General features: G+C 33.0%; 1 protein-coding gene across 1 annotated transcript; it reads left to right on the top strand.

Moving 5' to 3' along the window:
• Nucleotides 4,084-12,189, top strand: LOC109350216 (B3 domain-containing transcription repressor VAL2-like). The gene is made up of 13 exons (XM_019591396.1): nucleotides 4,084-4,416; nucleotides 4,555-4,689; nucleotides 5,493-5,574; nucleotides 5,673-5,774; nucleotides 6,091-6,728; nucleotides 6,871-6,967; nucleotides 7,094-7,268; nucleotides 7,766-7,842; nucleotides 7,916-8,338; nucleotides 9,277-9,326; nucleotides 9,511-9,624; nucleotides 9,712-9,779; nucleotides 11,205-12,189. The coding sequence occupies exons 2-13, from the start codon at nucleotides 4,577-4,579 to the stop codon at nucleotides 11,927-11,929; spliced, it is 2,664 nt and encodes an 887-aa protein (XP_019446941.1). The 5' UTR covers nucleotides 4,084-4,416; nucleotides 4,555-4,576; the 3' UTR covers nucleotides 11,930-12,189.

The following is a 12,803-nucleotide window of genomic DNA, read 5'->3' as shown; positions in this document are numbered from 1 at the left end:
GAACTTGAGTTTAATATAGTTCGACTCGTTAAGTTCATGAACTGACTCAATATATATATATATACATATATATATAAACTAATTTTTATATTTATTATCACTCATGCATTATTTTTTATATTTATTTTATTATATATATAAACAATGTTATATATATATATATATATATCTTATATAAAACCTTTTGCAATATTTTTTAAAAATTAATTAATTTTTTAAGTTGTGCAAATGAACTAATTCGAACTTTACCCGAACCAAACTCGAGCTAAAAAAATAATTTGTATTGAACTCGGGTCGAGTTTCGAGCCAAACTAATTCTTATCAAGCTGAATTGGGCTGAGTTCTGATTTGACTTTATTCGACTCATTTCCGACCTTACATGGAAGACATTAGATGAAAAAGATGAAGATGATTATCTCACAACAGAATATATAAGGAAAGTGGTCGATAGAGAGATTGGGATTGAATAATGCAAATAAGTAGGGAAACTGAATTCTCTTCAATTCTTCTTGTGTATTACAATTATGCACTTTCATTTGTAAAATCAAACCAAAAGAAACCACCAATAATATTTAGGATTTCTAAACAAATGAATATCTTTGGGACTTAATCACACGAGAATAATCTAACTTATAAGTGGAAGTAGAATACTCTCATGACTTAAGTAATATATTGAATTTATTATGCTAACTAGTCCGAGACTTTTAACATTGATGCCCCTTTTAAGGGTTGACCGTCCATGATGATTATCACTTTATTGACTATGATCCGATGGTAACCATTTTTCTTTTTAGCAGCTTCTTCATTCACCTATTAATATTCAATAATATACCTTAATCTAATTTATATGTAGTTTTTTCATGACACAATTGTCAATAAAAGTACCAAAATATCATGAAGAAACTTTTTAAGTAACTATAGGAGCAGAAAATTCATTGTAGAAGGGAAATAAAGGATAATTTTTTTTTCTTCGTATCCTTCTCATAACCGTTATAGACTAAATAGTACTAAAGATAATGGAAAATTGATCTAAATGATCCATGTAGGGGCGAGTATGACCTGACACGGCCCGTAGACCCGTCCCAACTCAATGATTTAGAGATGGGTCTGACCCGTCTAAATAAATAAAAAAGCACAAACCCAAATAAAAGGGACAAACACGTCGTCAAAAAAGGATGGGTTCAGGTTTATGTCTGGGTCACCCAACCCGTTCCTTATAGTTATATATCAAGAATAGTTAAATAAGTACCTATCAATACTCATTACGTTCAACCCACATAACTGAAATACCTATAACCTCATACAACATATCTACATCACTTATCATATGATCCTTATTCCTTACTATGAACACCCAATTTTGTCCGGCCCAAAAAAACATTCTTCAAAATTATTCAAAAAAATGAATGAGTTAAAGATTTGTTTTTATTAGGTTTGATTATCATATAAATTAAAGATTTGAGAATATGTAATTTGTATCAAATCATTTCAATTTGATTAAGCTGCATAATCACCTTGATAAGAAATAAATCTTCAGGGATTCAAAAAATAATAAGTCAGAGATTGCATTATGAAAAACAAATCATATCAAATTGATTGCATTGCAATATGAGTAAGGTAAGGATTACAATTGTATCAAAAAATAAGATTGTGATAGTTTTTAGTTTGAATGATGCAATTTATAGTTTATATACTGATATATGTGGGATGCAGGTTTTAGTTGAGTTTATATACAGATTATGGTAATTTTGATTGTACATGCTTAAAGATTTGAGAAAAAATCTATATTCGTCATTTTGTCCCTTTTTAACTCAGACCCGTCCCTATTTTGACTCGTCTCAAAAATTAACTCGGTCAATATTTAGGGACATGTGAGGGACATGCTTAACCCGTTCCAACCCGTTCCACGCTCACCCTAGATCCATGTGGTCCAATCTTACAAACAAATGACAACTGAAATAAATTCATAAAAGAAAATCAGGAAATTAATCCATCCCATAATCTTTTAACCAAATAGGCCTAAATGATTCACAATTGGGCCCTTGATGCACCATTTGGGCCTCAACATCAGTCTCACTCCATATAACGTTGGTAGACTATTATCATTTGTTAGGTGAAACCAACTTTTCTACAACTTGCCACCCCTAATTCTATGTATTTGCCTTACAAATAACTAAAGTCATTTTGACAAACCTACACCATAAAAATTGCGTCATTCAGGGGTAATGCAATTTCATCATCTCTTTTCATCTATAATTGTTTTTAACGCCTACAAAATTAGGTGTAAAAATATGAAAGGTTTAGAGTCTTCAGAGGATTGGCGTATAAAGAAAAATGATGTTGATTTTGAAGAGATTAAGTGTGGAAAATAATATGTGCATGTACTCATTAATAACAGACAAAACCTTGGCCATTACTCTAAGGATTGAACACATCTCTCTAAGTTTTAGAAGTGAATCAGGATAAATCATTCAATATCTTCTCTTTATTGCTTACTTTGTTTATTTTGATTGTCTATACTTATAGAGTTATCAGGGGAATTTAAAGTAGTCATTTTCAAAATCTTTTAATTATTGTTCAACTAATTGTCTATATTCATCATATAGATCCTACATTAACATAAATATGGGTTGTGAATTGAGTTTACTTAGAATAATTTGTTTACTTTTAAAACATTATAAGGAACACAATTCAACCCATCTTGTGTGTATTTTTATTTTTCAACTAACATTATGTAACCAAAAAGTTTAAGGACAAAAAACATCCATCTATATATAATAGAGGAAAATTACATTTTATCCAAAAATACTAAAACCATTCTTTTGATATCTCTTTCATTTGATAAAAAAAGTATTATGTAATACATATTGATAGTGAGTGTAAAGTAGTTCATTTACACCCCAATCTTAACTAGAATCTTTGTTAATTTAGAATTTGAATCTTAAGTGTAATATGATTATGAGTTTTACACAGAAGTCTTAATTTGAGTAATTTATTTTTAATTAATACTTATTCAAAATCTATTTAAAATTACTTATAAAGTAAAAAAATTGATTTTGATCCCATATAAAATCAGTCTCGCATTCTTAATTTCTTATTTACTTTCCACTACATGTCATCTATATAAATGAACCAAAAGTCAGAAAGTGACATTTCAAAATGATGTAAATCCATATATCCTATATATTTAATATGTTTTGTTGTTTGATTTATTTTCTTGTTTCAAAATTATTATTGTTTTAAGCAAACTATTTTTCAAATTATTTAATATTTCAATAATTATATTCTATTTTAATTAATTATATTTTTATTCTCTTAGAAAATAAATAGGAGATTTTAGTGAATATACAACACCCCTTCATGATTACATAATCTATTCTACATAAATACATTAATCTTAAAAAACAAATGAAACGGAGGAAATAATTCTCTACAAGAACCAAAGTCAAAATCATTTATTATATGGATAGTAGGAAACATATTAAGTGTTATAAAAATATTAATAATAAGATAAAAGATGTACAGATTAATAATATAATAATTTTTTACATTGTCACTGCATTATCTATAATTATTTTCAATTATCATTAACTCTTCGAAAAAATAATTCAAATGAATGATAAAAAATACACATATTATGTATATATTTTTATACTATCATTACATAGATATTACACTTTAATAATAAATAACATCAAATTCGAAGTAAAAAATAAGAGAAAATCTACATTGTAAAAAAAGATTCTCATAAGTAATATTAACCATTAATAATTATTTTAAATATAAATAATACAAATAAATGATAAACTCACATAGATATTACAACAAGTTAGGATTCTCTCCTATACAGGAATTTGAGATCCATATTCATTTAATGATTTAAAAAAAATTAATTAAAAATAACTTAAAATCTGAGTGACTGAAAAATAATTTTTTTTAAATAATACATATATCATTTCATTTAATATTGGATAATCCAGAGAAAGGATCCAGATTCATATTACAACATAGAAACAATGGCAAAAGAAAATGAAATAAATAAAGGTGGTGGGACACTAGTGGTGAAGTTGGCCAAGTCTTGAAGTATAATCATCGTGCATGCAATTTCTGTCTCATTCTCTTTCTTTCTTATATTTCTGCATGCACTCGCCTTCTCTCTCCTCCGTCGTCGCTTCCGTTATCTCCGGTCACCGTCAATTCAAATTCACCTTTTTTCTCCTTCTCCGATCAGATTAACGACGATTCTCCGATCAAACCTAACTTCACTTCTTACACCTCCGTAAAAGCGAATCCAAAACCACACCACCCGCCGCCACAGCTTCTCTCTCTAAAAAATACCGAACAACGAAACCGTTTCTAATGAACTTCTAGTAACCGCTACTACCAACTCGAGCTTCGTTCTTAGGTTGAATTTCGGTATGTGTGTTTTTCCGCTGCTTGATTTTTATTCCTCTGGTTCGGTGAGGTTGGTGAGGTTTTGTTTTCTGAAATCGAGGTGATTGTTAGGGTTTTTAATTTTTGAATTTTGATTTTGTTTTTTGTAATTGCTTGCAGTGAAGTGGAATTGAGGTTGAAAATGGAGTCAAGGATTTGCATGAACGTGGCGTGTGCAATCACAACGTCGATTCGGTGGCGCAGAGGTTGGGCATTGCGATCCGGTGAATTCGCTGATCTATGTGATAAGTGCGGGTAGTTATACTCTACATTTCAAATTAACACGCGTTAGTTCATATCTGATTGTACGGACTCAACAGTGAGTTAAGATTAATAGCTGATTTATTGTTTTCATTTTCAATTTTTATTGTTTAAGAAAAATAAAATTGCTTTGAAGTTGTTCAATTTCATTTTTTTATTGATCAAAGTTTTGACCTTTGGCTACTTTGTTTTGATTATCTTTTCCCCGAATTTCCCAAGTGTTTAGACTTAATACGATTTTTTTATTATTTCTTTTATAGTTTATAAAAATTTACGTAGTTGGTTGTTGATCTCGTCATAGGTAAATTGGAATGCTGAACCGTAAAATCATCTTCTGACCATGGCATATGAACTATATTCTTGTTTTGCTTGATTAATTAAGAATAAATGACTGGGAAAAAATTAATTTCCCAAAATATAAGGGAAAAGAAAATAAAAACAAAATGAGAAGAATCACCAATAACTATATGTCCAAGTTGTATGATGATGATGATGATGATTTATGAAGCTTGTGTTCATCAGTTGTATTTGTTTTGTTCTGGCTGAAACTTTGTTCTCTAAGTTGTGTTGAATTTGAATGGTGCCCAATTTAAATATCTGGATAGGAAACATAAAATGAGCATGGGATGACGTCATCTGGTAATTTTATTATAGAATACTCAAATTAACAGATTGGTAGGGCTATTGGAACTCCCAGTCTCATTATTACCTAATGCTAATTTTGTAAAATAAAAACTTCAAACAATAATTGGTTATTAGAGAGTATGGAACTTACTTTGAATTTTTCTCTACTCTAGTTCCGCTTATGAACAATCAACATATTGTGATGTGTTTCATTCAAACGACTCTGGTTGGAGAGAGTGCACTTTTTGTGGAAAGGTAAAGTACATTTAACATGAAGCATAGCTTTCTACCCAATTACTGTTTATTCCACATGCTTCACTGTGCTCAATGACTCTTTGTTCTGTTTTTTACAGCGACTCCATTGTGGATGTGTTGTCTCTATGTCTCAGTTTGAGTTACTAGATACCGGTGGTGTAAGCTGTATAAATTGCGCAAGGAATTTAGGAATTCAACCTGTAAGATAAACTTGCCATTTTAGTTAATTAACTAACCATTTATGTTCACAACTACAGAAACAGATAAAATATGGTAATCTTTATTGATTATGATAACTTCCTCAGATAGATTGATATTTATGATATTAGATTGTGGGTCTTAACTTTCTGGTTAATTTTTACTGAAAACCTTGTATCATAAGGTTGTTAAGCTAATTATTAATTAATATTTAGAGGGTAAATTGAATGCTACTTCTTGCATATTTATTGTTATTTCATGTTGATGCTTTAATTTTGAAGTCTGTATGTTCCGAAACTTGCAATGGTTATTTGACAGGTTGCAACTACTGGAAAGCCTAACGAGTCTGAGACATCAAAGGGAAAAAATGTCAGTGAAAAGAACTTCATATCTCTGGCTAACCAATTAAATGTCAGGGGTATGCAAATAGGGCATTATGCATCGAACGATGGGCTGAGATGGTGGCTCAAACCACATAATTTTGACACAAGTGGGACTTCTGCAGAAATAATAGTGGAAGAAGTTCCACCTTCGATTGAAAATATTGGAAACACTTCGATATCACAATTTCCTCCTGAGTCGAATGGATCATCTAAGGCTGCCAAAGAAGATAACAATACGTCAGACATGGAAATGCAAGATACATATGAACCATTGACACAGACAACTATGACTCATGCTGCTCCATTAGGACACTCAAATCCCTTTCAAACAGCCATTACTGATGAAAGAGAACAAAGTAAAACATCATCTCCACTTCTAGCAGGGTCTAGGTCTCGCCAGCTATCACCTAAGCCCCTTAGGTCAACTCTTACCGCAGGCTTAGAAGAAAATATAAGCATGGCATCCCAGACTCGTGTAGCAAGGCCTCCTGCTGAAGGACGGGGAAGGAATCAGTTACTTCCCCGTTATTGGCCTAGGATTACAGATCAAGAGTTGCAGCAAATATCTGGAGGGTATCCATAATTGTAATTAATTCTATGAATTGTTAATTGTTAGCAAGATACGTTATGCAGAGTGATAAACCTATTTTCTTTCGGTGATCTCTATTTACCTTGGAAAACATAGTTCCTTAACCATGATTTGTGATACTTCAAGTTCAAATTCCACTGTCGTGCCACTCTTTGAGAAGACGCTTAGTGCAAGTGATGCTGGTCGAATTGGTCGCTTGATTTTACCAAAAGCTTGTGCAGAAGTAGGTTTTCTTAATTTTGCAGATGAAGTTATATCTTTTGTTATCATTTTGTATTAACCAATCATTCTGACGAAATTCATTTTTCTTGAGGAGATTTTTTAAATTGTTTGAATTGGCATTTTGCAGGCCTATTTTCCTCCCATCTCTCAACCAGATGGTCTTCCTCTACGAATCCATGATGTGAAAGGAAAAGAATGGGTGTTCCAGTTTAGATTTTGGCCAAATAATAACAGCAGGATGTATGTTTTAGAAGGTGTAACTCCCTGCATCCAGTCTATGCAATTGCAAGCTGGGGATACTGGTAAGTTTTACTGAGAATTACTTGATTAGTTAAGCTACCAATTCTAAGAATAGATACAACATGTGGAGTTTTTTTTCACCCCCCTGTTTTAGTCATACTTATTCACTGCAACATTGGCTAAATTTAGAGATTATTACGTTTCTTCTAAATTTGTCATTTACAAGCATTCATCAGTGTGCAAATTTCTGGCTCAATGTCTTGAGTAATCAATAACCGTACGTAGTAGACATGCTGCTATAAGGTACTGACTGCAAATGACTTTCGGAAATTTTATGAAGTTTCTATAACTTTCACTGCTACTGATTATTGTTCTTTTGATGAAGTAACAAAAGCTTTGAACTAAACAACATCATGTTTTATCATATATATCAATTTGTTTCTGTACCACTTCTAAATTTCTAGTGCAACATTTATTTTGTCTCCTTTATTTGTTTCATTTATTTTTCATCGTAGTATAATCTGGTTACAAAATAGTAAAAAAATCTAAAATGCTGCAGTAACATTCAGCCGTATGGACCCTGAGGGTAAACTTGTAATGGGGTTTAGGAAGGGAATATATTCTGCAGCAATACAGGTAAAAGCCATTTTTTTTGTACATATAACAAACTCGTTCTTTTAGAATTAATATCTAATCACCTATTAAGCAGGACACTCAACCGTCTAGTATGCCAAATGGTTCTCGTTCAAGTGAAACTTCCTATTCTGGTCTTTATGGGAATTTATCTATATTAAGTGGTTCTGGAAATCTTCGGTCACAGAAGGAGAATTCAGAAACCCACCTAAATGTGCTGTCTAAAAAATGGAATTCAGCTGGTGGTGACATGAACTTGCATAGTATTGAGATGCCCGGAAGCAGGAAAAGAGAGGGGATGAGTTTGCCACCTATGGTGGTTCCTGAGAAGAAGAGAGCTCGGAATATAGGGTCAAAAAGTAAGAGGTTGCTTATTGAAAGCCAGGATGCAATGGAGCTGATACTTACTTGGGAAGAGGCTCAGGACTTGCTACGTCCACCACCAACAATTAAGCCAAGCATTGTAATGATTGAGGATCATGTAATTGAAGAGTATGAAGTAAGTGAACTATTTATAGGAATTAGTAAGTTTCACAAAGTTCAAATATTTTATAGATGAACTCTTCTATTTTAATTTTTTGGTTCTCGTCATGGACTCATGGGTAAGATGAAGCTGATGCTTTTGGTGTCTGTTTATACCAACATTCCCCCAAAAGTATTGGAGTGTTTAGGTTATGCTAATGAGTTTTTTAATGCATCTGTCTGCTATCCAAATGTTTTCCATCTAGGCGAATCTAAATTGAAAGAAGAAAATGTGACATCTAATTCATAGGAACTTTTCAGAATAAGGGTAATTCTATATACATCATTAGTAGGCTCACAGGTTTGCAATTTTCAAATGTATTAAAAATCCCTTTTGTTTCATGTTCTACAAAAATTGTTGCTTTAGGGCGTGTATGTAAAACAAAGGGCAGCCCAATGCACAAGGCTCACACTTAGTGGGGTATGGGAGGGTAGATGTATGCAGCCTTAGCCTCACAAGCGGAGAGCCAGAGAGGTTGTTTTTAGGATTTAGACATTCACTAAGCAACAATCATATCATTGCGCCATGTTCACTTTTAGGGCATGTATGTATTAAGGAAAAAACAAGTTTAAAGGGGTAGAGGATGTCTGTTTAATATTTTGAGAGAAGAAGGGGTGAAGGCAGAGGTTTCTAAACCTCGGGTTAAAATAAACAATATTTTTACCCAGGGATTATGAATTTCAGTGTCTCGGCACATGTGATGCTTCACACGTTCACACATGGTCGTTCTTAGCTTTATGTGGATTGCATTGCATTTGCGTGTAAGCCTAAATTATATGAAATTGGCTTCTAGGTCATAAATCATATCCTATAGTTTTGAAATGCCATCTACTTGCATACTATGTAAGATTAAATTTTACTTTACAGCCTGTTTAAGATCTTTTATGGGAGTTGACTTTCTTAAATCCATGCAGGAACCTCCTGTCTTTGGTAAGACGAGTATATGTGTATCCCGCTCAACTGGGTAAGATGAATGTGTTAGTGTTTTTTCTGTATATTGCGTGTGTAAGGTTTTTCCCCTTACCATCCCTCCTATTTTTTATGTATATTTTATGTTGAACTTTATGAGTTCTTTACCAAGTTGTACTAATACATCAGCTTATATATTTTGATTGAGTATTTGAATTTGGAGTATGGTTGGACCTCAGGATAAATGAGCAGTGGACACAATGTGATAGGTGCTCAAAATGGCGGAAGTTGCCGATTGATGTACTTGTTCCTCATAATTGGACATGCACGGAGAATTTATGGGATCAGAATAGGTAAACATAAGCCTTTGTAGTGCAATGCACGTTATAACAAAACATGTTTTATGTAAGACCTTTAAGCTTCTGCAATGCTGTCAACAGGTCTTCATGTTCTGCTCCTAACGAATTGAACCAAAGGGAACTGGATAATCTTCTGAGACTGAACAAGGGTATGTCTCCATTGCTTGAATTCCTTTAAATACGCATGATCCCTTTTAGTCACTGCAGATAGACAAATACTGGTAGAAAATGGTTTCATATGCAGACGTTTGCAATGTCTATGAAGCTATGTTTTTTTATAGCATTTTCCTATTGGTAGCACATGCAGTACTCAAATATGTCTGAATTCCAGGGTTTACTTCTTGGACTTTCTTTTGATCAATGAGCTTTATTTGTGATTTAATATATATATATATGCCATTTGTAATTTTAAGTTTTCAAAAGTATTTTGGGAAATAGATTCTCTCAAGGATAGTGGTATATTGACCCTCTCAAATAGGTTTTCAATTTAAATTAGGAGAAGTTTGGAAAGATAAGTTTTTTATCATAGTAAAATTGGGTTAGTAAGAAATTCGTGAACTGGGGTTATTAGATGGCACAAGGTATAATTTATGAGTGGTTATAATTTATGAGCATCTCTATTAAGTTATTTCCTTGTTCATAGCATTGTCTTTATCTTTCTTCCCTTTTTGCCTCTAACAAAATTTTAGGAATAAAACAGATGAAAAATGTAAAAGCCTCTAAGTATCTTGTTTACATATTTTGTCCACAAGCTGTAGTCCAAATTGTCAAAGCTTTGTAGTTACTTTTTTATTAATTGAACATTAAACAAGGAAACTTCAACTTGTCATATAAGGCCCATCCAATAGAGATACACTGATATTTCAACTTTTTTATTACTCATGGTTGCTCGGGACAAGAATATCTTCATGTGTTCGAATGCATTATTATTTCAGTATAATCATTTTGAAGCATTTATATCACATTTTGGCATGGAAATGTACAAGTATTTAACATACACGATTTATGAAAATTTAAGATCCCTACATTTGGAATGTCAACTAAAAACAATCTTAAATGTTCTCATAATGGTGAAAACTTCTTATATGACTGTCGGCATACCAATCATAAGCACAGTAAGGTATTCTACATAATGACTTTAAGTTGCCTTATTAGTACACGGGTCGCTCCATATTTCAGCATACAAGCCTAGATTTAGTAAAGTTGAAGATTTAGGAAAGATTGTTGACAGATTTAGGAAAATTGGAGATCTATACTGGTCTAACATTCTAAATTGATCTCGAGTAGCCAGTTGAAAGAAATGGCTTTTTGTTCAGTCTACCGTTACCAAAATATACTTAGTATTGATTTATTCTACAAAGTTGCTCCCACGAAATTGGTTTTTGTCCTGTGTTGCTACTTTTGCTTTGTGCATACCCTTTTTTGTCAAATCATATATGTGCTGAAGAAATTGACATATCTGCAATTCCAAATTATGCTGCCTGATCAAGAATTATAAATGCATTGCCTTGGTGACATGTTTTTGTATCAACAACTTTATAGCTAATATACTTCAATTCATTATTTTGGAATAGAATTCGATAAACTAAAAGTGGCAGCAAGCCCCAATCCGCTGGAACATAAATCTTCTGGACTGGATGCTTTGGTGAACACTTCAATACTTGGAGATGATGCAGGTGACCCTGGCAGCACGCAGGTGGCTACCACTACAAAACACCCTCGGCATAGACCTGGGTGCTCCTGCATTGTTTGTATCCAACCACCAAGTGGGAAGGGTAAACACAAACCTACATGCACCTGTGATGTCTGCATGGCAGTTAAACGTCGGTTTAAAACCCTGATGATGCGTAAGATGAAGCTTCAATCTGAACATGAAACAGAATCAGACAGCATCTCGCATTTACCTCCAGTTGATGATTCGGAGAATGAAGCAAGGGTGCCTGATGAGTTGGATTCAACAAGTCAAGACCACGCGGCTGAAGCTGCCAAGGGACAACTAGACTTGAATTTCCAACCTGGTGGAGAAGACGTGCAAGCCGGGGCAAACAATGTGTGCATGATGAGTCTTCTTGAAGAAGCAAATCTCCCGCCGGAGACGAACATGAAGAAAAATGGTATTACTAGCTTGACATTGGAGGAAAAAACTAATTCCGCATCAAATGTACAGGCACAAACACCCAATGAGAGTGAGGGAAGACATAATGATGATCAATGTACTGCTTCTGCTGCTCATGAGCATGAAAGCAGTCCTGAAGAAAACAGTGAGCAAGATAAAGACCAGAAGAATTCACTCTCTTGAAGTCCTTGCCTCTTTCATTTTCTTTTTCCTTTTTTACTACAAAACCATTTTACAAACCTTTTTGCATGAGTACGTTATATACAATTATAGGAGGTTTATTGGGATATCTTTTGCTTTTACTTTTTGTGTCTTATGATTGTGAAATAAACCCATACAAACTCAATAAGCTATATTTGCTGAAGTTTGCCTTTTTAGGCTTTGTAAACTAGTGAGGCTTCAACATTTCCCAGAAAAGTCATAATAAACCTGGTTTTGTTTCTCTTGAATGTGTTGAAGTTTGATTATTTGAATAGAGATTATCTGTTTTTTTCCTTTTTCAAGAGTTGTGGGGGAAATGGGGGAGGGCACCTAATCCGTTTCGTATTACCCTCAGTTACAAAATATATCTTTATGAATGATTGGACTTTGTACATGCTTTCCAAAATAACGTTTGAAATTCAATTAAGTTGTATTCATTTTTAAAAGCAAATCAAAGCTTATGATGTATTTGTGAAGGCCAAATTTTGTTTTTTTAAAATAACTATATAGATCGTTGCTCTTCTTGTTTTGGAAATAAGAGTATTATTGTGCTGCCAATAAGTAAACATCCTAATTAATATAAGAAAAATCGAGCTAATGATTTGGAATTGAGTACATAGTTTTATTGCTAAATAAAAATTTTAATTTAGATTTTGTTGTCTTTATTAGCCTATTTTACACTTCCAAGTTCCAAGCTACTCTTTTTTTTATTTTGAAGGGTGGAGCTACTCTTTTGTATGGGGACTGGCTGAAAATCTTCCGTCTCATATGTTTGTCTCACTGACTCCAAAGAACACCACCACTGTCTTACTCTTGGGCCCATGAAGAGTGTCAACTTTCGTTGACATATTGTCAA

Source organism: Lupinus angustifolius, chromosome LG01 (assembly GCF_001865875.1).
Source record: "Lupinus angustifolius cultivar Tanjil chromosome LG01, LupAngTanjil_v1.0, whole genome shotgun sequence".
In the NCBI taxonomy this organism is placed as follows: Eukaryota; Viridiplantae; Streptophyta; class Magnoliopsida; order Fabales; family Fabaceae; genus Lupinus; species Lupinus angustifolius.
Note: the sequence above shows the minus strand (reverse complement) of the source record. Positions and strands in the feature narration are given on the sequence as shown.

Excerpts from the sequence above, each read along its gene's own strand:
- LOC109350216 (XM_019591396.1), top strand. The coding sequence starts at position 4,577 with ATGGAGTCAAGGATTTGCATGAACGTGGCGTGTGCAATCACAACGTCG. Across the intron at positions 5,575-5,672 it reads AGTGCACTTTTTGTGGAAAG|CGACTCCATTGTGGATGTGT; the intron begins GTAAAGTACATT and ends TGTTTTTTACAG. Across the intron at positions 6,968-7,093 it reads TACCAAAAGCTTGTGCAGAA|GCCTATTTTCCTCCCATCTC; the intron begins GTAGGTTTTCTT and ends GGCATTTTGCAG.